Source organism: Neolamprologus multifasciatus, chromosome 17 (genome assembly GCF_963576455.1).
Source record: "Neolamprologus multifasciatus chromosome 17, fNeoMul1.2, whole genome shotgun sequence".
Lineage (NCBI taxonomy): Eukaryota > Metazoa > Chordata > Actinopteri > Cichliformes > Cichlidae > Neolamprologus > Neolamprologus multifasciatus.
In genome coordinates, this window is record NC_140455.1 from 28,099,755 (window position 1) to 28,124,897 (window position 25,143).

A 25,143-nucleotide genomic window follows, 5' to 3' on the forward strand; every position below is an offset into this window, starting at 1 on the left:
ATGACGTCATATTATGTGCGACCCAAACGTCACCATAAATGGCCATCTTTGTAGTTTTATCCAAAACATTATTGTTTTTAATATTTAAGTTTCATTTAGAAACACATACATGCCTGTTTTTACAGTTAAAAACCGATATATTGGGAAAAAAAGTGGATGTTCAGGTTATCCTAATTGCTCGAGCAGTGGCTCAGCTCCACCAGATTGTCACCCCCACATGTTGGCTGTCAGGACTTGCACCCCAAAATGTCTGGCAAGACTGACAGTCCATTTCAAGAACAGTGAATGTTTTTTGGGGGAGGGGGGCATCAGTCTTGTGATTCATTTCCGTTAACTGACTAAGTTCCCCCAGAGTTATGCGAAGCTGAAATATACCTAATATCTTATTTATAGAATATAAACAAGACTTGATCTAGGGAAAGAATAAAGAAAATGGTCATGGCTAAAAATACCACTTCTACATGGCTACAATACCTATCCATCTATCTATACATGAATACACACATGCACATAAACACACTTCAGCAAATAAAATTAAAATAAACTTTAAAAACCACATTCCAAAAAAATCTTTGTGAAGCAGAGCCATCTAACACATTTGTACTGTGTGCATTCTTCTTGGATTTACAATATAATTTCATTAATTTTTTGACTGGCCTTATCTTAAAAATCTCAGAAGAACGACATGCAAAGTAAAACAAGCATTCAGAAGAGCAATTTATTAAACCCTTTTAGGAGCGTCTACAAAGACAAAGGTACATGCAAGAGAGTGAGAACTGCATCGGTAACGAAATATCACAGAAAATCAAGAATTTCAAACCGGGTAGCACGAATGAGAAAAAACATTACTACTCCAAAAAGATTCTGCTCTCTTTGAGGACAGCTATTGTATCCATCTGGTGTTTAAGCAAAACAATACACACATAAGTACTTCCTCACAGTCTTTTTTTTTTTTTGTTGCTAATCTCAGGTTAATGTTTACTGCTCTTGCAAAGAACTCAAAATACGGTAAAGGTAAACATCATCTTTCCAGTGTAGAGCCATGTGGCCCTTTCTCATGATCTTCTATATTCCACAAAAATCCAGACCATCATGTTGTCATCAAGGACTACCAAAGCAGACTTTGTGGTCATGTGGATGGCGGTACACATCCCAAATCTTGTGTAGCCGAACTGAAATGTTTTTTAAAAAGCCACAGCATTCATTCATTCACATTTTTTACTGTTTACTGAGAACACATTCATTTGTCTAATGACACAATGAACCTTATTTGTCCTTGACAAACACTGAACAGAAACAAGACCTCAATTGATGGCTTACATTTAATAACACCTGACACTCCTGTCATTCGTAATATGGATTCTGAACCACAAACAAGAGTGGAGGTCAGTTCATCACTTCAGTGTTGCAATGCTGGTTTTGTTTGCAAAGAGTCTACTGAGATGGCGAAGAGGAAACCTGCCACTGTCGGAATATAGCAAACACCCTTTTAGATTTGTCACGGGGACCCTGGAAGAAAAAACAAACAAACAAACAAAGCAAAAATCTGTAAATCTGTATAAATCTATCATATACATGTCTGATGACTCTTTTTTTATGAAATATAAATATTTGAACTTTTTGTCTTGCCTGTGCTGGACTGCCTTCGTCTATACTGGAGTTCTTCATGGGCATGAGGAGGTCCAGAGCAGCTTTCCAGCCCTGCTGATAAAGTCCTGAACCTTTTTCTGAAAAAGGGATAGCCCCAGGATCCACATTCTCCTTTCCTACGGAGATCCAGGGACACCATTCCCTGTGCTGAGCTAAGGGGTCAAATACATTCTTGGGCAAGGGCCCATCCTGAAATAAGAGATAGTAAGTCAACATTTGTATTATACACCTCTGCCTTAAAAAAGGGAATGTTTGTCTTTCATGTTTTTAGTTTAACAACATTTCTAACTGTAATGTAAACCAAACAAAATACTCAAATTACTCTTGAAACACTGGCTGAATAACCAGGCAGGACTGTACGGATTTCCTCAGATAAAGTCTGATGCCATCATTTAAAAAAAACAAAAAACAAAAACAAACAAAAAACCTCAGTAATGTTAGTTCTTACTAGACCACCAGCTGATGAGAGGCACAGGCGCTTTGGAGGCAGGCTAGTAGTGCCATCAGTCCCTGAGCCATCTCCCTGTCCTCTACTGCGAGTTGCGGGCCTCTTGCCCCTCGTCAAAGGGCTTGGCAGTTCTTCACTGGGGCTAGGTGAGTCTCTGCTCCGGGCACGCAAGGCCACTGGGGAGGAGGTACCCTCTCCCTGTAACATACACCAAGACAGCATAGAAGCAGCTTAGTATATTCTGAAGTTTACATTCACTTGTTCTAATTGAATTGATTAATAAGCTTGCATCATAGCTTGTGCATAGTGTGGTTTAGTGTTTTTCCAGCTAGTGGCACAGCTCGGGAAATCCGCCTGGTCCTCCTCCTTACATGGTCAGAGCGGGTGGAGTCCTGGCTCCGCAGCTTCATGCGACAAGGAGTTGTAGCAGGGCTCGGTGAGGTGGAAGTGAAATGCTCTCCCTGACCATCATTTGGGGTTGCTGAAGCAGGACTGGTTGCCCGAACAGGGGTGCCCAGTGTATTTGTTGAATTGTCTGCTTCACCTCCCATTCCCTCCATCTGATGGAAATTCCACAAGCCCACCTTGCGCATACAGTAGGAGCAGGTGAGGATCGGCAGGCTCATGGCGTGCAGAGCAGGACTAAGATGGAGAAAAACACTTTTTTGTCCCATGTTTCTAAATTTTCACGCAACTTTTAATGTCAGCATATGACAACACTGATTTCTCTGAAAGGAGTTTCGAGTTACATCTCACCTTGCTGCCCAACCGCAGAGAGAAACAATACATGCTGCCATCTGGATAGCCAAAGGCTCAGAGCAAGGAGTCTCTCCCTTTCTTTTTTGTTCTTCCTCAATCACCTGCAGCATACTGCTGATAACGTCCTCTGTCAAAGACTGCAAGGAAAGAGTGGCCATTAAGTATAGGTGAACGAGTGACTCAGACAACTGTTTCTATAATCTCAATAACGCATTCTTTTAAGTGTATTCTCTAATGTAAATAATATGTATAATGCTTTAAACAGCAGTATCCTTAAAAAGGCTGAAGCCCTTCTGCAGCTTCACCATAGACTTCAGCTGCTCCGGTTTCATTGCTGGCAGCTGCTGTGCAAGGAGACAGGCGCTCTGGAAGCGCTCCAAAAAGGCAGCAAGAAGTGTCGATGGTTCACAGGCTGGAACAAGCCAGAAGCGCTCTGAAATAAAAGGAACATTTACCATGATCATTACATGGACAAAAAAGAAAATCAAAGTTTATTCAAGGCAAATTACTTTTGCTGATATATATGTTTTATGCAAAATGCTTGCTCCCACCTGGACATGGAAAGTCAGGCCAAGGACAAAACTTTTCATGCTGTGTCTGAAGCTGCCTTGATATCTCTGCAATGCGGCTTTCATCTGTTTAAAAGAGGAGATGTGCTTTAATTTTTAAAAAAAAATTTGGCAGCCCGACAATATCAACCTAACCTTGCCAAAAAAACAAAAACAAACTGTTTGTCCTCTAGTGTTGTTATTGTGCAGTTGCTTTAAGTTTCACTCACATTTTTCAAAGTCTAAAGTTGGCTGCAAGGATGCACATAGGAAAGCCTGGCAGCTGCAGCACTTGAGCATATCACAGCCAACACTGATCCAGCCATATCTGGCACACATCAAAGGGGAAAGTATGCGTGGTTTGCCTGCCCATTTCAAACAGTGCGGCGCTAAGGGAAACTTCAACTTACATACAGCAAGGACATGTAATAATAACAACATAACAACATAAAAACAAGAACTAAGATGGCTCATACTGATTCAAAATGAGGGGAAAAAGGATATTGAATAGGATTCCACTCTTGAGAAAAAGGCTTCTTTGTTCGTTGCTTCGCAAGGTGCTTGAGAGTTGCTTTTCACTTCCACCACATTCAAATCCCCTTGTACACTGAAATCAACAAAAAGGGGAAAAAACATCTTCAGTATGCAGTTTTATTTACATGATTGATAAAACAAATATAACTGGGTAAAGCTATGCGTACTTCACGTTATATGTTTCCTATTTTCATTTTATAATCGCACACTACTGAATAGAATCGATTCGTTTAACCTAATGATGGAAGCAAAACAGAAAACTTGCAAAGTAGGGAGTTACTACCAAACTTAAGGTCCCCACCCCCTCTTATCTCTAACTGTACACAGTGGCGACAATTCAGATGCTACCATAATAAACTTGCCCGATGAATACAACAATGAAAGCACAAAGGCGAGCCAGTTCATACTGCTGTTCCTAGCTTACATGCATCCAAACCTGCGGAATCTCGTCCGTCTTCTCGTTATGCTGACTGAATGAAGCTAAAAGTACAGCTACCAAGCTAAGTGGCTAGGCAAACTAGCTAGCGTCAACTTGTTCTCCGTCTTTTTAAATTGAACCATGAGCGCTCTCTGATTAAAAAAAAATCGCACCTGTTGGAACCCACGCTTGTTGACGACACCCCCTCATTGAGAATTTCACGAACTTTTTCCGGGGAAACAATAGCAGACTTGTTGTGATTAGAATTGCCGAGACGATCCCCACGACTGCCGCCGAGAGTCGCCATGATCGGCTCTGCGGTCCCACGGAAAATACACCCTGAAACCGACAGTTCCGCTTCGTGATGCTGCAAGACCACAGCGCTGCAACAACATCGCTTAAATTTCAGAAGCGTAATTCCGTAAGGCTAAGTTAATAGATTGACTGTTATTAATGTTTAAATGTAAAGAATTATTTATTTGGTATTTAATAAAAAAAAAAATTGTGATTTAAAATGTACTACTTTTTGTGTGTGTTTTTAAATGTAGGTCCAACATTTTATTTTTACTTTTTAAATTTGTTTCCATGTATTTGATTATGGATCTTTTGTTAAATATTGTTATCCAGATGCAATAAACTGCAATAAATATGCATACAAAATTCCCCCTTCTGAATTTATTGTTTTGGGCAATATTACACTATAAGATTAGTAATATTAATATCTTCTGCTGTAGTTTGAAGTGGAGGCTTCTTAAGACTCCATATGATGCTGTGTAGTTTGTTGTAGAATAAAGAGCTACATAAAATAATTTCAAATAAGTAATAGCGCTAACACAAATGTAATGAAAACATGAATATTTTTCAACTATAAGGTATGCTATATAGACAAAAACAAAGTCGCTTTGAATAAATTCTTATTTGGTGGAGTTTTGTTTTGCAACACATCCCACTAGATACTGTTATTAGCTCATTTTTTTTAGAATATTGCATCACCAGATAGTAGGAAAATGTGTCTCTGTTCAAGCCAGCACAGTTCTACTTTATGATCTGGAGGCATTTGAGTAAGAATAATGCGTTCTGAGGGCCCAGCCCAGGGACTGAAAGTATTAAATTAAATTTTACATACATGCCATCGCCTACATCACCTGTTCACTGATTTTCAACTCTCCTCCTAATCTAGTTTCTACAGCTCTCACTCTGTCTTTATGGTCTGGGTCATCAACTTTCTAAACTCTGTTTTTACTACAGCTCTGCGCATCACCTTTGCTCTTGAAAATCATTACCACTCGACTTATTCTCCATTCCTTAGGCATGTTCTCCAAGACTGTGTTAAACAATCTGGTCAAAAGCCCTCTGTCTTAAACATCTCCAGGTATGTCTTTAATAGCTGCCCCCAATTCTTACTACTCATCCTCTGCACTTCCTGATTCACTAACTGTATTTTCTCCAACTGAAAGCACATGAATAGAAAACAAAGTAAGACCTAAACTGAACTTTGTGGCGCGCTACAGGTGATGTGATCTCTAGATAATGAATAGCTACCCATTGTGACAGTTTTTTTTAATGGTTTGTTTGTTTCTCCCCCCCAAACATAAGAATGCCACTTCATGTTCTAAATGATAATCCGTCTCCACTCTCAGTTGTTAAAAGAAGGTAATTGGTAACCTTGACTAGGTCTGTACAGTGCAAGCAATAACAATAATATTTTTTTTCATTATTTGTAATTTTTATATATATATATATATATATATATATATATATATATATATATATATATATAGAGCCTGGGAACGCATTTTGGGCCATCCACACTCCAAGTAAAACTGTTGTGTTGTGGATACATACCGGCAACCGCCGCCCCGCCCACCTCTAGTGACGCAACGTCCTAATAACGAGTCCAGTGATTGGCCAAGTCCAATCCACAGCGGGGGGACGTAACGTTTGTGGATGTCTTCCAAACTGACTGAAACGTAAAATGATTCTACGGCTCTTATGAGATGTTGTTTTTATTTGACGTGCCATTCTCCGTGACTGGATTGTAAAGGGGGAGACGATGTCGGACGCCGAATGTGCTCACAGTCCAGACCAGCTGAATAAATTCCAGAAATTGACAGGCAGGCCGCCGCACGGTGTGACGTTAGCAGGTCGGTCAAAAACATTAGCAAGATATGCTAACGACGTTACGCTTTACCTGGACGTTATCATGTTTGTACAGTCAAATTGAGTCTGTGTCATTTACATCAGCTGCTTGTTACTTTGAGTCAGGAATTTTAAACTTTGCCTTTACTCGTGATATTTTAAAGCATTACATTCAGGCTAGCAACATCCCGCAATTCTGTTTGATTATCTTTTGATGTGTTGGGTGCGATCCTATCTAAGCTAACAGGAGAAAATAGCACATAATACTTTTGCATAGAGCTTTATCGGCTGCAGTGTGCTACAGTAAATATTCTAATATCGGCTGGAGTGGATTTCATGGATTTAAGGTTTTATTTATAACAATTTGAAGGTTTAAGCTTTGTGTGTATCTGTGGTTTATGCTGAGGGTTGATAAAATATTTGATGGTTTAAGCGGATCACAGAGCCATGTCCACTAACAAGTTTCAAGCTCTCATTAGGTATGTTCTCAGTCATGGAGAGATTTGTTACATCTCTATTTTCCAGCAACGTATAGAGGATAACTTCAGTATAACATCTACTGGCCAAAAAACTAAAAACTAAAACCCAAACATATCTGAGATGATCTATTGCGTGTATAAAATTTTCAAAGAATAGACTGCTCTTTGGTTGCTAGTTATTTCCTCTTATGCCTGTGGTAGATCCTAAGTTGAGATCCTGTATACTTTTGTGTTTTACAGATACAAGCTGGTCAGGAAAGGGAAATTCTGCAGTGCAAAGACCAAAACTGGTCACTCTAACGGATGCTGACATAGATCTACAGAGAAATATTATCTTGATGACTGATAAAATACTTATATTGTAGTTTTATTGCTCATATGAAGTTTTACAAGACAGTAGGAGCAAATAGGTGCCATAGTGTGCCTGAGTATTGATGAAACTACAATGGGTAGAAGATGGACTACAAAACGCACATCCTCCTTCACCACAACATGTTCTGACCCTTTTGTTTTATGGAGGTCTTATAAAAGAGAACAGTCTGTGGAAAAACTCATTGTAGGCTTAAAAAGAAGAAAAATCTAGGGCCAGGTGTACTAACGTCTACAGCAGCACAAAGCCTTCTTTTGACATTAAAAAGCTGCTGGAGTTACAAAAGAGACTAAGTGTCAGTATGTGAACAGGAGGGGTTTTTTTGAGGCTGGTATTATGCCAAATGTATTTGTATTTTCACTTTCAGGAGGAGAATATTTAAATGAGTCACAGCAGTGTAAATTACAAAGTCTTCGGAACACAATTTACTGCAAATTGCACAAACTTTAGTGCTGGAAAAAAAAAAGTTGTGTTTGGAAAAAAAATTGTGTGCGTGTTTAGAGGCAAACCCCATTTGTTGAATCTGTAACCAATAAAAGGTTTGGTGAGTTAAATTAATGCTTAAATGTTGCAATGTGCTATTAAAACTAAAAGGCGAAGTGCGCATTCACGCACATGGGATAGTAACATAGCAACTGAGATGGCTCATCATCTGACTGTAAATAATGTTTTGTGGTCTTTTGCGCATCGTACAGGTCAGCTGTTCCACACAGATTTCAAGTTTATAGGGTGGGACAGTTTTTAATAATGCAGTTCTCCTCTGGATCAATCTTGCGCTGCACCTGAGTCCTAATCATTAGAACCCTTTGCACAGTGCTGAGAAATAACTCTTCTATCAGAAGAGTTATTTCTCTATCAGAAGAGTTATTTCTTATATAAAAAGCATATTCATTTTCATTCAGCCTCGTCTCATTTATCATGATTGCCTTGCTGTTTTCAGAGAAAAGAAATTATATGAAACCTGAGCTTAAACTGAATTATTTTAGTTAGCAGGCATGCAGCATTTGCCTTCCTCTGGATTTTTAAGCCACCTATTTGCATTCTTTCTACAAAAAGTTGTTTTTTCTTTTTACTGAGGTGAACTGGCTGCATCTTTATATATAAATTACAGCACATTGTTAGTAAATTACCCTGTAACTCTGGCTTCACAGTAATTTGCCTCAATTAGTATATCTATCCAATAGCATATAAGAAATTAAATGTAAGAAAATAGGATTTTTTTTTTTAAATCTTCTGTGTAACTCCTTTCCTCCTCTCTGTTAAAGATTTCTGCAACTGCATTAAAATTCCCTCCATCCATCATGTATCCCAGCTGACCTGTTGTAAAAATAATTTATAGTAATCCTAAAGACTGCAATACAGCAAAGGAAATTAGTAATGAATGCTGATTATACTGAACCTTAAGCACATTCTTATCAGTTAACATAGATCATAATCTTCAGCTTATATAGCGTTCTTGGTCTAACGCCTTTACGTTTCTTCCCAAGTTCCAGTAAATGTCATACAACGACTCTTGTAATGCAGAATTTCTCATAGTTATCAATATGAAAGTTGACATGTTATGTATATAACCGGTGGAGCATTAGTCAGGTTGGAGCTATAACTAGTCTTAAGTTCTAAAAAATGTTTGACTTTTTAAATGCATAGGTTATACTCTAACGCTTTAATTGATTTAATTGCTGGGTGATATGACCACGGCATATCACTGTTATTACAAGTACTTGTATTACTTTTGGATAATGTTTTTTATATAGCTTTACAATGTCACATTTTATTTTTTTCTGTCAGTTTTAAAAAAAAAGTTTGTTTTATCCGGTAAAGCAGTGTCAAAGTTCATATCATGCATAGAATTAAGAGCAGCATTTAGCTCAAGTAGTAGCTTTTTGCTATGATGGATGGTACTCCTCATCGTCATTTTTAGGCTTTGATTGTTTTTGTTTTTTTCTGTTTCCAGGGCATCGCACACCACCTGCCCGCAGTGGGCACCGCTGCGTCGCTGACAACACTAACCTGTATGTGTTTGGTGGGTACAACCCTGACTACGATGAGTCAGGAGGCTCAGAAAATGAAGACTATCCACTTTTCAGGGAGCTATGGAGGTATCATTTTGCAACAGGCTGCTGGCAGCAGATCCGAACAGAGGGCTACATGCCCACAGAGCTGGCATCAATGTCAGGTGAAGCATTGTGTATTTAGTACTTCTGAACATTTTACTAGTGTTTACACATTGTTGGTGTAAACACTAGTAAAAAAAACAAACAAAAAAAAAAACATGTATGAAAATCAAGTTTGGTGTTGCTGTTTTTCTGCAGCTGTTTTGCACGGTAACAACCTCCTGGTGTTTGGGGGCACCGGAATCCCCTTTGGTGAAAATAATGGCAACGACGTTCACGTTTGTAACGTGAAGTACAAACGATGGTCGCTGCTCAACTGTCGAGGGAAGAAGCCCAACAGAATCTATGGACAGGTAGTCACAGAAATCAGTCATCCTCCTTTCTGACGACCACATTCAAATTAGAAAAATTTGTACGTTAAATTTTTGTTTCAGTGTTTTATCTGCCATTTCATACTTTCTGCCTCCAGGCAATGGTTATTATAAACGGCTTCCTGTACGTGTTTGGAGGGACGACAGGTTATATCTACAGCACAGACCTACACAGGCTGGACCTGACCACAAGAGAGTGGATCCACCTTAAGCCCAACAACCCTCCCGATGACCTGCCCGAGGAGCGGTATGATGATACTTGAGGAGTTTAACATTAGGGGTGGGGGGAATATTTTGTGTGGCAATATTGTATCAATACAGGGAAACCAAATATCAATATTTTATAAAATACAATAAATTTCTCTGCAGTTCACTGCTGTATTATCAGAAACAGATTGGATATAATTGTCACTTTGACCCCATTCAATTGCCGACTGATTCCGTCTTATGTCAACAAGGTTATAGTGACATTGTTGGTATGCTTGAAAATAATTTTGCAAGCAAAAAATAATTATTAATAATAATTGGGCGACCGTGGCTCAGGGGGTTGGGAAGCGCATCTGTAACCGGAAGGTCGCCGGTTCAATCCCTGGGCTCTCTGTCCTGGTCGTTGTGTCCTTGGGCAAGACACTTCACCAACCGCCTACTGGTGTTGGCCAGAGGGGACAATGGCAGCCTCGCTTCTGTCAGTCTGCCCCACTGTAGCTTGCCTCCACCAGTGTGTGAATGAATAGTGGAATTGTAAAAAGCGCTTTGGGTTCCTTAAAAGCGCTATATAAATGCAATCCATTATTATTATTAATAATAATAATTAATTCAACTTTGAGGACGTAATTATATATGTTACTGCAGTACTCTGTACATTGCAGAATCTTAAAAATTACATTAATATTGAATCGCAAGTGAAGTTTTCTGATAACATCATATCTCTTTCCATCTCTACTAGTATTAAAATGTTAAAATTCCTTGTCATGGTGTGTTTCACAGATATAGGCATGAAATAGCACATGATGGACAGAGGATCTATATTCTGGGAGGAGGAACTTCCTGGACATCATATCCTTTAGATAAGGTACTGTACCACTGAAAGATTTTATATACCCTGAAGTAACTTGTCACCAAAACTGAGTTCCAGCTAAGGAAAATCCATGTCCCTGGTGTATTCATAGTCTTAGTCTAAAGTTTAGTCTTTTTTTGAACTCCCTAGGATTTGTTTAGTGTGCCAATGGTAATAAGAGAAGAAACAAAACTCTGGTTTTACAAAAAAAAAATAAAAAATCTGTACACTACTACTAAAATAGCATATAAAAATGCTAGCATTAGTCCTTGTTTATATATCTGTACTTCTACGCAAAAGCTGATCAGATGAGTTGGAAATATTTTGAATTTATCAGAAGTGTCTTCCATCTTGATAACTGTCCAAGTCTGTCATTTTCACACGTCACTTTTTTAAAAATGTTTTGTCTTTTTATTTTTTATTTATTTAAGATACATGCTTATAATCTGGAAACCAATTCCTGGGAGGAGATTACAACTAAACCTCATGAAAAGATAGGTTTGTATACTTCACATCATGATTAACTGTAAGCCTGTGCTATCCTTAACAGTAGTGCACTTTACTAAAATATCTGTGCTTTTGACAGGCTATCCCGCTCCTCGAAGGTGCCATAGCTGTGTGCAGATACGCAACGGTGAGGCCTGCTATACCAAAGAACATATTTCTGTATAGCCAGTGTCACTTATTAAGCACTGTAATTTCATACTACATCCTCTCATTCTAATGTTTTTATATGTGAATCAACAATTTTCTTTATCTGCTTTTTCTATTGTAGATGTATTTATCTGTGGAGGCTACAATGGGGAATTGATATTAGCTGATCTGTGGAAAATCAACCTTCAGACTTTCCAGTGGAGCAAACTACCAGCAGTGATGCCCGAGCCAGCTTACTTTCACTGTGCTGCTGTTACCCCAGTTAGTACAATACCATTTCTTTGGATCAGTCTAAATTTCAAAGTAGCAAAATTACCTTAGTACTCACCAAACTCAGAATATAAATGTATACACAGAAGGTGAAATTACATGTTAGATAAGCTGTCGTGGGTTCCTAGCATATACTATATAAAAAGATGGACAAAGCCATGGTGACGTCACCTTCTGGTTTGCAGATTCTCTCTGTAAAGCCTCTAGCTGATGCATCGGTTTGTAAATCCAAATATGACAAACTGTGAGGACAGTGCTCACAGCAATCTGTCCATCACAGAGGAGTGATGCCCTAAAGCACAGCATGGTTTATCAAACCGTTTTACAAAATATATATAATTTACAAAGTGAATATCATTCTGGTATAAATAAATAATGAAACTGGTTATTTCATTATTTAATATTTATACTATGAGGAAAATATTTACCGAAATGTTGAAAATTCAATGAAAAGCAGGGTCATTTTCTTCTTTAAAAAAAGAGGGGGGAAAATGAGTCTTATACAATCATCCCTATCCTGACTGTTAGTAAATATGGGGTTTTAGGCTTCACATTTCAGAACTCGAGGCTCCTTGACAATTTTGACATTGATGCACATTATTGATCAATTGTGGAGCTGTAGTAACTACAGAGGGAAGGAGTTCACGAGTGATGCCGTGAAGCTATGAGAACGAGTTGTGAAGGCTAGGTTAAGAAGAGAGGTGCAGAATGGCTTCACACCAATAAAGAGCTCTACAAATGCAATGTTTGCTTTGAGAGTGTTGATGGAGAAGTATTAAGGAAGAGGACTTGCACTTTATGAATCTAGATAAAAACATTAAGTTATGGTGCCAAGAGAGGATCAGTATTACTGCATGAACCCTGGAGTGGCAGAAATATGAGAGGGTGCTGCAAGACATGTGGTGAGGTGCGATAGATAGTTTCAATGTGTGGATGAGACCAGTGATTGGCTCTAAGCCCCTGATGATGGCTGTTTTTTGTCTATATTTGTGGACATCTAATTTTGTTTTTGATGTTCTATGTTATTATATGGAACCGTCCTCTTAAAATAAAAATAAAAAACTGTTGGTGATCCAGAAGGTGCAAGGAGAACATAATGAAAAGATTTTGTTTGTTGCCAGTTGGATAATCAATGATGACATTGAGGAAGCTCATATAAGCTGTATACACTGTAAAATGTACCTTTTCCCCCTCTCTTTTGTTTTGTACCCAGGCTGGCTGCATGTACATCCATGGTGGTGTGGTGAACATCCATGAGAACAAGAGAACTGGCTCTCTGTTCAAGATCTGGCTGACTGTGCCCAGCCTGTTGGAGCTATGCTGGGAGAAGCTCCTCAAGGCCTTTCCCCACCTTTCTTCACTCCCCACCATGCAGCTGCTCAACCTGGGCCTCACACAGGAACTCACTGAACGTTTGAAATAGACTTAGCGGAGCAAGAACACGTAAAATGGAAGGGACAGCGAGGAGAGCGGCTCAGTACAAAATTGAATTCACAGGAAGTCTTAGGGTGACCCAAGCCCCGCCCTGCCCTCCCGCCTGACGTAGCCTCGCCTTAAAACCAAAAACAATGGGATGCCTTTTTGTTTTGTTTTTCTTCCTTTTTTTTGTAGTTAAAGTGATGAAGAACAGAGTATATGTGGAATGTTTTATGGATTTTACTCAAGACTCTGTCCCCCCACTGGTCCCTGCACTTGTGTCAAACTAATACAGTCATGGTTTTCATCAAACAGCTGGAAATGGTTTATTTTGCCCCGGCATGAAGTCAAACACTGTTTTCTCCCATTGTTTGTTTGTTTGTTTGTTTTTTGTCCAAATCGGCATTATCTGGTCATTTTAAAAGTTCAGTGTGAATGACGAATGCATGTATATTAAAATGAAATCACTTTTTATGGGGGAGGGTGGGGTAGCTTTGTGAACTGATGTTGCAGTTTGCACATTCTTGTCTTACACATTTGTGGACATTTGGTTTTTTTGTTTGTTTTTTTCATCTTTAAAAAATTCTCCATGCAGAGGCCACAATAGTATTGATATCAGTCTGAAACAGTGGCAGATGGTGGTTTGTTAAAGAACCATGGCGGTGTTTTTTGCACATTTTAGCCAATTTAATACAATTCCCTATCTAATATATAATTTTCATTTCTACTGACCTGTTGTAGAGTTTTAGATTATTGTGAATGCTTTTGTGACTTCCTCGCGGGCCTTTTCATTTCACTTTACTCTCTAAGGTTCATCGTTCAGCCAATTACAATAACCTTTCTCTGAGATTTTAATGTCAAAGTGGATCATTGCATAACTTTGACCGTAAGTAATCTTAAATTTCCAGTTTCTCCGAATTATTTTTATATCTTAAAAAACAAAAACACATGCCATCTGCCTGGGATATAAAAGCATTCAAATCCTAAAAAATGAAATTAGTGCATGCCTTGAAAAGAGTCTTATGTTATTTGTGGTGAATTGCCTAAAACATGCAGAAACACTGTGCTGTTCATTGGCATGTAAGGAAGTTTTAAATGCTGGTTTTGCCTGTGTCCGCACCTCTGTAGTTCCTGTATTGTTCATTATACATCATATTGCAGCCTAGTCTGGAGATGAAATTGAAGCGAGGTGGGTATGTTCAAGATAATTTATTATTTTTTTTCCCTTTTCATTGTGTTTGCTTGCAGGTTTCATTTGTAAACCAAACCATGCTACACATCACTGTGAATTTGGTGCTTTTAAAAAATATATATATCTATATCTATATATATAGATATGTATATATCTATATATATATCTATATATATATCTATATATATCTATATATATATAGATATGTATATATTTAATATGATTATATTTGAATAAAGACTTGATTCTGTTTAAAATTTTACTCCCTCTTTGTTTAAGACACATGATGCACAGGGAGTTGCTTCAGTAGCAGGCTTACACGAACATCTGTTTATACTGCAGTGCCTTTTCCCCAAACTGATATTGAGGTTTGACAAATAGAGGCAGATATTTGCATGTTTAGACACAATTCTTAGACTTACAAGTAAATTAAAAGTCCCATAATTGCATATTGTGACATGTTGCTGGCCAAGATTGTAATTTTTATATCCTGTAATCTTAAAAACCAAGTGTTTAAATAAAATATGTTCATGTTTACAGATGCCAAATAATATTCACCTTCAAAATGTGATTATGACAAGGAAAACCTTTTTAAAAAAATATATATATACATATGATGGGATATTGCCAGATGGTTTGGTCACATATGCATGAGTCTGCCTGTATTATTTTTACCTTGTTCTTTTTTCTTCTGCTTTTCCCGCTTGCTGTTCCAAATTACTGGTGCATGATGTCATTACCTGCTTTCCCCCCCCCCCCCCTTTTTTTTTTTTAAATATTAACATCAAATCGTTACTTTGGGAAACAGTTTTACAGGTGACCCCGAAAATGTTGTACACTGGGCTTGTATGAGTGTCGTGTTAAGAGGTCTCTAAATAAAGGTGTTCTGTAAAGAGCTCTCTGTCCCCCCCAGTTTTCTTTCCTGTACTAATGCTTAGCATGACGCACACTAGAATTATCCAGTGTAAGACTCTTGCATGGATGGTTGCTGCCTCTTTTATTCAAAGTGCACAATAGATCAAAGTCATACAAGCCTGTATTTGTTGTGTTTGTGAAGCTGAATTTGCCCAAATGCTAGTGAATAACATAATCTCAAAGGCAAAATATCAAAATGAAAAAGCTGAGAGATTAATAGTCAAGATGCAAAAATACAGAAAGTTTTTTTTAATGAATATGTTTATTATATCAAATATCAACAAGATATTACAACGATTAACAAGAAAAATACCACAAATTGACATTTCTATTCAACAGCAAAAACTTTTTTTAAATTACAGACAGAATTGGAAGACACTATTTTATGTGTATACATATATAAATATAAAAAAAACATATTCACTTTAATCTTCAACATGACATTTCTGATCCCACATTTTGTGCTTCTGACCCCACACCACCAAAGATTAAGAAACCTTTTAATATGTTTAATTTTCAAAATTACTATTTGGCACATTAACACGAGTGTGGAGAAGGAGCAAAGAAGTAAAGGGCCAAAAGGATGAGATAGACCACCACTAGAGCCGTGCCTGCAGACAAGACAACGAGTGGATATAAGCAAGATATTTGACATAGGAAAAACTGACAAATGCACATATGAGAAAGTCCTTGATAACATCCGATTCGTGCAAAATTAATACTTACATTTCCAGTATTATATTCTGATATTGCTTACCTTGAAAGTAGTCACATTTCCCATCCATGAAGATGTAATTGACCACAATTACACTAAAGATGCTAGCCCAAAGATGAATATCGCTGAACACAAGCATAAAGCCAACATCCTGGGAGGAAAGAAGAAAAAATAATATATATAGCTTGAAATGTCATAACTGGAATTATCACAAACAAAATAATAATCAATTTAACTTACATAGAATGCATTGAAGAGGATGAGCAGAGGAATCTGGATCATGCAGACCTGCACAGCAATGCAACTTCCCACTTCAAGGCTGCAAAGAGGGGACAAGGAAGGTTTAATATTTTGTGCATTTCCATTACTCCAGATTAAAATTGAGCCCATCCAGGTGGGTTATAACACATGTGATAATATAACGGGATGGCGTTATCAAACCTGAGACTGATATTGTTTTGCAGTGCAAAAAGAATCCCATTGACAATCTCAGGAAGCTCTGGCACCATGGCCAACACCGTGACCCCAATGAAGTACTGCAGCATAAGCAGATAAACAGTTAACTTCAGTATTATAATATTTGGTCAGCTTTAATACAAGGTTTCCACTTCATTCTACATGCTACAGGTGTCTTGTTCAATAAAGTTTAGAGTTTTTACATTTTCTTTATTACAAAAAGCATAATAATGTATTGGAATACCTGGGAGATGGAGGAATGGGTCAGAAAGGGCTTAATGTTTTCAGTGCAGAGGTCAGCACAGCAAGCCATCAGCACCGTGGCAACAATCAGCACTCCAAGAGCCCTCCACCGGGACCAGTGGACAACATGGTGACCTGCTTGTAACATCCATACCATGAGTTCATTGACAGGTTTAACAATAAGTACTTATGACCTTAAACCGTTAGTGCCCTTTATTTCATTAACTTAAAACAACAACAACAACAATAACAACAAAGAAAACCCCAAATCATTATCATTGTAAATATTAGATTGTAATATGCTCTCTAGAGGAAAGGCTCTTTCAACCAAATAACATTTCCAGATCTACCTACAGATCATTCCACACAGTCAGTGCATAGGGACATCCAAATATGCATTTTATGAGGTATGATCTGCATTCTTGTTCCCCTCTAAAAGCCAGCTTGCTTATCACCTTTAGCTCGTGCTACATTCTAAATTAGCATCCAGACTTTGCTAAAACAAATAAAAATACAAACTTCTAATTTGCTAATTCTGATTACTGGTCTGCCATGAGAGTCAAATAAAGAATAATGAGTTAATGTTTAATGGCTTGAGGTGCCAAGATCCTGTTGGGCACACACAATGACAGTTATATTTCATGATTTCTTATTTTAATGCATAAACATTCAAAGAAAGGCTTTTTTTAATTGCAGCTGTCATGACAGATTTCTTTTCTGATGTATTAATTATATATTTGAATCATATCACATTAGTAATAGTAATATCACTTTCTCACAGTCACTTAGTAGTATGTATGTGCACTACAAATGGGCCTTATGCTCTACACACACACTTGACACAGTGAGGCCATTGTTAGTTCATGGGAGATGTTAAACAGATAGTGAGACGACTCCTCCTTATCAGGGATGTAAATCCTTAGGTGACGGCCAAGCAGAAAACAAGATCATAATTCTCTCTGTGAGGGAGAAGGTTTAAGGATGGGGCTGAAGGTATAGTGAGATGGGCCAACATGTAAGAGTTCTTTGTCTGCAATGTGTTTATTAAATCCTTCTCCAAAATGCTCACCAGTCTTGCTGGTTGCAGAACTGGTTGCAGTTTTATTTAAGATTAACACAGCTAGGTTTGCATTTCTTTTCCCCCTAGAAAACAATTTAATGCAATTTCCTCAAACTTCACAGGTTTTTACATGCAAAACTGCCTTATTGCAACACTGCACATGCTTGGTAATAAGGAAGGCAATGAGCAATAAGCATTTTGCAATCATTTCACTTTCCTATTCCCCAAAAGATTAAAGAACTGCATGCACAACACACCTATTGCAACGTGGCCCATGGGCAATAATACTGGCATTAATACATGGTTTGGTGACAAGTAGATGGCCGGTGGTGATTTCACCAGTGGGGTTGGAGGTGCTGGTACCCTCTTGTGTGTACTGACCGTGTGCATGGCCCCCGTGACCATCACTGATATGGATATCATAGATGTGGGAATGGGTCTTCAGTGTGAAGATGAGGCCAATTAGGTATGCAGCAGGCAGGAGGACAGAAATTGTGTACATAAGAGGCCTGCAAAAAAAGAAAAAAAAAAAAAATTATCACTCAAAATAATTTCAAGCTGATCATGTTGGAGAAGTGCTGTGCAATCAAGCATCAAGACTTACTCAATATGGGACAGAATTAAATGGGGCTCACTTTGACTCTGTTGTGAACACAAACAAGATAAGAATGAAAAATCAACAATAAAATAAGATGCAACATGTTGCCCTGGAAAAGCCTAAAAGTTGAGTCTTTCCTTTGGACATTTTTAAGTGTACTTACTGAGCTGATCTATAACAAAATACCCTATAACTCTATACAAAAAGAAGAAGCAGCCACCCACCGTGTCATAGTGACAGTTTTTACAGACGAAGGCCACAGTGGCATTGCCAGGAACATCGCTGCAACTTTCACACATCAGATTACCAAAGGTCTTTGAAAACAGGGTAGGTGCAAACACACCTAGGGACAATATTGCAGCATGGAAGGGGTTTGGACTCAGATTTTGGAAGAATTTTGTTTCTCAGTTTGTTTTATTCACATCTGCCATCCTTACCTCCAATGGATATGAAGAGCAAAGCTGAGCTCACTCCAGCTGAACGGCTGTTAAATCGTTGCTCCTGGTGTTTAATACCCCCAATGATCATACATATACCCTGTGCAGTTAGAATTTTTATGCAATGAGTACAGCCATCTGCTTAAGACATCTAATTGCGAATATAACCAATGGGCACAATTCATCTGCTCTTACTGGTATGAACAGTATACATCCAAGAAGGGTGCCAGTTAACGCAGCTTTGACAACCTCTTCATAACATTTGGTGGCAGCACGATGCCCCTGAAGCAATGCCGTGATGTAGAATGTCAACTCTGTGATGGAGCCAAAAGTTGCGTTCACCACCGCTCCCACTGCGAAGTTACACTGTGCAGAAATGCTGCAGGAAGTATACACAGATACAAAACAAAATAAACAAAAAGAACTGAAACGTTATATGTAGTTAAGAGTTTCTAAAAATGTTCAGTGGGATTAACTTGCTACATACTAACACATTAATTCATAAATTCAGAGGCAGTTAACCAGCGAGCCCCAGCTAGTGCCATCTGGTGTTTTACCCATGCAAGCAGGCAAATTTGCTATTGTTGTAGTTGTCAGTGTCACTCAGCTGTCTATCAGAGTGTTTTTTGTCCTGTGGAAAGACTTCAATTGCGATGATCTTGGACTGCTGTGCAGCCTCTGAGTTTAAAAATCCTCCACCTGCTGCAGGTTCTGGCTGCGAGCAGGAGGAGGACTATCATGAACAGCTGCAGTCCAAGACTTGCTTCACTGCCTACTTGTTGGTAGGGAAAACAGATGAAAGGAGCTGCAGCTAGATAGTTACCAAAGGCTAAAAACAATTAAATAAAAAAGGAGTGAAGTTTGAATTTCACCCACTATAATTTTTTGTTACTTCAAAAATAAAATGAAAGAATTTTACCTGGCTATTCCCATGCCAATATAATAAGACAGGGGAATAATGGAAATCATGGCTGTAGCAAACTTTGTCTCGGCTCTGAAGTAATTGTTTTCTTTGTCAGCGTAACCAATGATCAAAGTGATAAATACCAACGGAAGCAGGTCTGCAGTGGGCAAAGGCTTAAGGACAACAGACAGACAGTGGGCAGACCAGCAGTAAAAATACTAGTGGCTATAATAGAACATCTTTTTGCACATTTGCCCTGGCCTGAAAATTTATATAGTTACAGAAATCTGACAGCAGAAGGGTTATTATCATTATAGCTAAGCTATGAAGACGAAAGACCTTTATCATATCTTTCTGAGTAAATACAATTACAACATAGTTTAAAAAATTATTTTTCCTTCACAAGACTTTTAGTAAAGTTGACCTCTGGCCTTGACCTTGTGGTCACGGTCACCAAAACGTTTCCTACATTTTTAGCCGATACATCTGTGGTATCAATTATACAATCCTTGGGTTATCGTGTTCACAAAGTTGAGTGTCACCAGACCGCTTGGCGATCATCCCCCAGGCCTTTCAGGCTGAGGATTAAAAACTGTGACTGAGCCCCTTACTTTATGTCTAACAACTTAAAAAGGATACTGAGGGCGAAAATGTTGATACCGTGGACTGTGTATTTGTAGTAATGCATATTGAAAGCTTGATAACAGCATAAGAGGACTCTGGTTCCACATGCCTGTGTCTGCAAGGGAGATCGTAGAAGTAAAAAAAAAAAAAAAAAAAGAGTCAGTAAACATGCATTAAAAATGATTAGCTCCAACATTAACAAGCTATACACAGTTCAGTTTTGCTGAACTGTTTTTATCATACTTTCACTTTGAGGCCATGTGAAAACTGAAAACCTTTTTTGTGTGATATGGTTCAATTGCTCTTTTAAAAAAGGAACAAAGTGTCACAGACAGCATTAAACACACGCTACCACATTTAAAGCTTGTGGGAAGTACAAAGGATCATGGCTAATAAGGCTGCTGTAAAAAGTAACAACACTGCGGTTGGTATTTTGAAAAGCATAACCATTGCGGTAATGGAGGGGGAAATCTTTCACGCATCCTCTGCCTTCATATCTACAACATCAATCTGTGTTTCAGTAAATAACCTTGTCCTTTTCCAGTGTGTGGATGTGAAGGTCCTCTGGTGCCATGAGAAGGACGCCGGTTAGTATACGAGCGTTGATTTTTGCTACTGGGATGGTGAAGACCAGCAACCAGGACAGCACACAGGCGAGGCAGTGCATGACAGCCAGGACAGGGTAGCCAAGTAACAACCAAATGCAAGTGCTGACACGACACTGTGGAGACAGATTAGGACTCATGGTCAGAAGCTTACATACACTCGTCATGCACATGAAAGTTGTGGCAATTTTGAAATTCTAATTATTTCTTTGTTCTTTTTCCCTCAGGTTGAATTATGTATAAACTTCTATATAAATATTTCAGAACTGTGCACAGCACCACATAACTGAGGTCAGTATGATTTTCTTACCCAGTGCTTTGAAGTATTCTTTGGTGGCAGTTCTGGGACAGGGATCTGGATAGGTGGGGGTGAAGACACTAGGGATGCAGAGTCTTTGTTCACAACAAGGTCCTCACTGTCCGTCTCATGAGGAATAACCTCACAGTTTGGAGGGTTCACAGAGAATCTATTAAGTACATTATCAACCTGAAAAAAATTAATAAATTCTTATAAGAGGATTTTAACTGAATGCTGTCATTAAAACCTATTTATCCTATTAAAAATCCTGATTTTTAAACTTAAAATAGCAACTCTAGCGTCTACACAGTATCAAATTTAGCACACAAATTACATTAAAAGGCTTCATTACCTTCTCAATACACTTCCCAAATGGCCAAATAAAGTACCATGCCAATGCGACACAAACTTTTCCTAAAAGAAGCAACTCATTAGCATTATTTTCCAGATTTACAGAAAACAAGAGTGCTGCAGTTTTTTAAAGACTACATACCATAAGCAGCACCTGCCACTGTCAGAAACATGACAGCAGAAATGAGGATGTAGATTAACGCTATCCACCAACCAAATAAAAATACATAGCACACATTCCCAAAGGTTACCACTGAACCTGAGAAGAGACAGAAATCACAAATGCAGGTTAGTTCCTTAGTGTAAGAAACACGAATTTGCATGTACGAGCGTGCTGGAGTTAAACAGAGTTCTAATATGAAAAAAAGGCAAAAGGAACCCAGGCGTTCTTGAGCCTTAACAATGCTAAGGTCAGAGTGCAGCTCTTTCATGATCTCCGATTGGTCTTCAATGGGCTTCTCCGTTACACTGGCCTTCCATTTTCTGAAACCAAACTGAAGAAATAAAGTGGTATTATTATTAAAAAGAAAAACATCTGCAGCTTTGAGTGCGTGTATTACACTCACAGGTTCATAATTTCATTTGAGAGGGTCAGTTTAATTTATTTACAACTTTACTTATGTAGTCAACAACTCAGGGGTGTGGACTCAAAAACAAAAAGCTTTAGCGTCATTCTGGAGATATTCCGAGTTTTTGTTTTACATGTAGCCATTTTTAACACAGCTTTACCACAGTTTAGAAGTAATGTGAGGGGCCAGTTTAGACGGGACTAGAAATGAGTATATCAGAGGGACAGCTCAGGTTGATTGGTTTGGTGACAACGTTAGAGGCAATCTGCACATGTGCCGGGAAGTGGACAAAGTATTTAAACATGGAGCTGCCATGCAGGAAAAAAAAGAGGATGACCACATACAAAGCTCGTGAATTTGGTGAAAGACATGTAGAGGGTTGGTGTGACAGAGGTGGCTACAAGAAGCAAGAAGCAGAAGAAGAAAGAAAAGACGAAGAAGTGTTAGCGTCACCATTTGTTTTGCTGTCTTACAAGTGAAACTGAAAAAAAGTGCATAAATGTTTACAGCTTTATCGTAATAAGCAACCACTAATGTCAGGCACATCATGCTAACACTGAACATATATTTGCTATTCTTGTGGGAACATTCCTACCAGCGTAAAAATTAGCCCACTAATCCTCAATCATAAAGTAAAAGCATCTCCTGTAAGGAAAAACTAGCAGACCGTAAATTGCTGTTAACATCTGTATTAAGTTGAGTATGTTTTTTTGTGCAACACAGTAACAGAAGAAATGCCAGGACAACAGAAGAGCCGTTTCAGGCGGTTTAGCAGCGTTTTCCATCCGAGTGAGTAAAACCCCCGTAAGCCTGCATGGATAACAGACTACAGGAGAAGAAAAAGCCCCAAAACGCAACCCCATGTTTTTCTGCGTCACTTCTGATACCTCAAACGAATTGGCTGGCTATCACAGAACCACTAAAGTTTATGGTTACTAGTAATGAAAGATTCGGTGTGATTACATTTCTAAATTCTTGCGCTAGACTCATATTAAACTTACTGCGAAAGCTGTGTATCTATTTCACATGTGTATTTTAAAATGCTTCAAGTCCCTTTTCTTTCCTTTATAAATAAAAAGTGAGAAATTAGGTGCCGTAGTATTTAGTAAGTGTTTAGCACGTAACCACCGCCCTGATCGAGTGGTTTCCTACCTTGTAGTTGTTGGCCTCCCTGTGTGCCTCCACCTCATTGTCAACTCTGATTGTAGTCCTTGTGGTGCATTCATGCCATCCCTCTTCTCCATTGTGTGGTGGAGAAGACCGGGCTGAGGTGACATGCCCCCCTGTGCAGATTTAAAAAAAAACAAAAAACTTTTCTACCCTGTTCTAATTTAAACCTCTTTATATTTTAACATTTCACATGTCCATATACACAGAATCTTATAATGCTTCAGCCATGTGGGAAAGGTAGTCTTGATCATTCAGAACCAGCCAACTAGAGTTATTAAATCCAGTCAGGTATCTGCTACTTTATTCTAGTTTCAGCTAATGTCATATTCACCTCTATGGACACCAAAAAAACATTTTGGGGTGTAGTGGCAGAAGTGGTGTCCAGAAGCATCTGTGGAGGGTGTATCTGCAGGGCCTGTCTCGAGATGATGGGCCCCAACACAGAGCCTATCAGTTAGGGAGAGTCGCCGTGGATATCGATGCTGTTCTTGATGGACACAGGTCTCTAAACATGGAAACATTATAAAGAGCGTGAAGTATGGTTTTCAGAAGAGAACAGCATATCAGTTCCATTTATAGTGTGTTAGCTGACTGATATGCTTCCATGAAAATGTGTGTGACAAACACAAACCTCCTGAGAGTCATACAGTGTCCATACAAAACCCATGCTCTCAACAGCAATCAGTCAAGACTGATTATCAGTGCAATGCAATGCTGCGCTAAGAATCCTGCTGGGCTTTCAAATTAAAAAAGGAATGCATACTGGTTATGGTTCATGAAAAGCAGTTGATTTAATGGTTGGCAGCCAGTGGAAGGCAAAGATTAAAATGAAAAGAAATTACTGCAAGAAGAAAACAGCTGCAAGTATGTGAATCTTTCATTAAATCAAAACAGAAAAAATAGGTTAAACGGAATTAAAGTGAGCAGTTGTTGCCTCTAGGAACGTTACTAAACACCATCCCAAGGAAGCACCATATGACCTACATACATACAATACAACTGTGACCATCAGGCTATCCTCCACAACGCTATCTGTTTAAACATTAAGGTTTAACAACAGCAACAACGTCGTTTTCAATAGAATTATAACCACAAAAATACAAACTGAAATTAGTTTTAACTTTTGTTTTTAACCGAAGGTGACTTTAAAGAGCACGTGGAACGCAAACTTGACAAAATACTCAAAACGTCATTTTTTAAAAGTCTACATGAAAGGATCTGCGCAGGTGTGGAGGAGCACGCGCTGAATAGTTTGGTCTCACCTGACGATGAATCAGCTTCGGATATTCTTGGTAAGTTTTCCACATCACCCGGTAAAAGTAAACAGTTTTTGTGGGACATTTTGGGTTGTTTTTTTGGGTTTTTTTTTTTTGGTATGACACTTTATTCTCCGAGCGTTGCTTCTACCCTGTAATCCTCTGGACTTGACTTCCCTCCCTCTTTATTCTGTGCAGTCCGAGCGGCTATTGGCATTAGCAGTCACCCATAGGTGAAGTGGGCGGTGGGGGAGGCGGACGGGAAACAGCAAGAGTATTATATTTTCTGATATAAAAATACAGACAGAGCGCCTAACTTTATTTTATTTTTTCAACTTCACTTTTCTTAATATTATTTTTATACGGATATTATTATGTTTTTTTTTTCTCTAAATCTCATAAAACCAAAACTGTACTTATGTTAGTGCCCCCATTGGATCTATATAATATATTATATATGGTCAGATAATAATAATATATAATATAAGGTATATATTTAATTACTTTTTTATCACTTATAATT

The 25,143-nt window shown here is 38.4% G+C and overlaps 3 protein-coding genes across 4 annotated transcripts; 1 reads left to right on the plus strand and 2 right to left on the minus strand.

Moving 5' to 3' along the window:
* Positions 1-702: 702 nt before the first annotated feature.
* zc3hc1 (zinc finger, C3HC-type containing 1) lies at positions 703-4,697 on the minus strand. 2 transcript variants are annotated; one of them, XM_085138412.1, is made up of 10 exons: positions 4,531-4,697; positions 3,910-4,012; positions 3,636-3,786; positions 3,409-3,492; positions 3,163-3,290; positions 2,855-2,994; positions 2,470-2,740; positions 2,099-2,296; positions 1,630-1,839; positions 703-1,509 (listed from the first exon to the last, which is right to left on the minus strand). In XM_085138412.1, the coding sequence occupies exons 1-10, from the start codon at positions 4,662-4,664 to the stop codon at positions 1,435-1,437; spliced, it is 1,494 nt and encodes a 497-aa protein (XP_084994538.1). In that variant the 5' UTR covers positions 4,665-4,697; the 3' UTR covers positions 703-1,434. The 2 variants fall into 2 exon arrangements, with proteins under 2 accessions (XP_084994538.1, XP_084994539.1); XM_085138413.1 differs by lacking the exon at positions 4,531-4,697 and adding an exon at positions 4,364-4,499.
* A 1,561-nt stretch (positions 4,698-6,258) lies between these two features.
* On the plus strand, positions 6,259-15,313 carry klhdc10 (kelch domain containing 10). The gene is made up of 9 exons (XM_085138526.1): positions 6,259-6,501; positions 9,300-9,521; positions 9,658-9,812; positions 9,929-10,077; positions 10,818-10,902; positions 11,319-11,385; positions 11,474-11,521; positions 11,663-11,802; positions 13,025-15,313. Exons 1-9 carry the CDS (start codon positions 6,411-6,413, stop codon positions 13,232-13,234), a joined length of 1,167 nt encoding a protein of 388 aa, XP_084994652.1. The 5' UTR covers positions 6,259-6,410; the 3' UTR covers positions 13,235-15,313.
* A 316-nt stretch (positions 15,314-15,629) lies between these two features.
* cax1 (cation/H+ exchanger protein 1) lies at positions 15,630-24,870 on the minus strand. The gene is made up of 20 exons (XM_085138525.1): positions 24,627-24,870; positions 23,696-23,869; positions 23,347-23,477; positions 22,005-22,119; positions 21,768-21,884; positions 21,627-21,688; positions 21,287-21,463; positions 20,901-21,092; positions 20,387-20,486; positions 19,763-19,904; positions 19,039-19,222; positions 18,844-18,943; positions 18,631-18,749; positions 18,413-18,450; positions 18,190-18,317; positions 16,750-16,883; positions 16,491-16,585; positions 16,290-16,368; positions 16,092-16,200; positions 15,630-15,945 (listed from the first exon to the last, which is right to left on the minus strand). The coding sequence occupies exons 1-20, from the start codon at positions 24,703-24,705 to the stop codon at positions 15,872-15,874; spliced, it is 2,349 nt and encodes a 782-aa protein (XP_084994651.1). The 5' UTR covers positions 24,706-24,870; the 3' UTR covers positions 15,630-15,871.
* Positions 24,871-25,143: the final 273 nt, after the last annotated feature.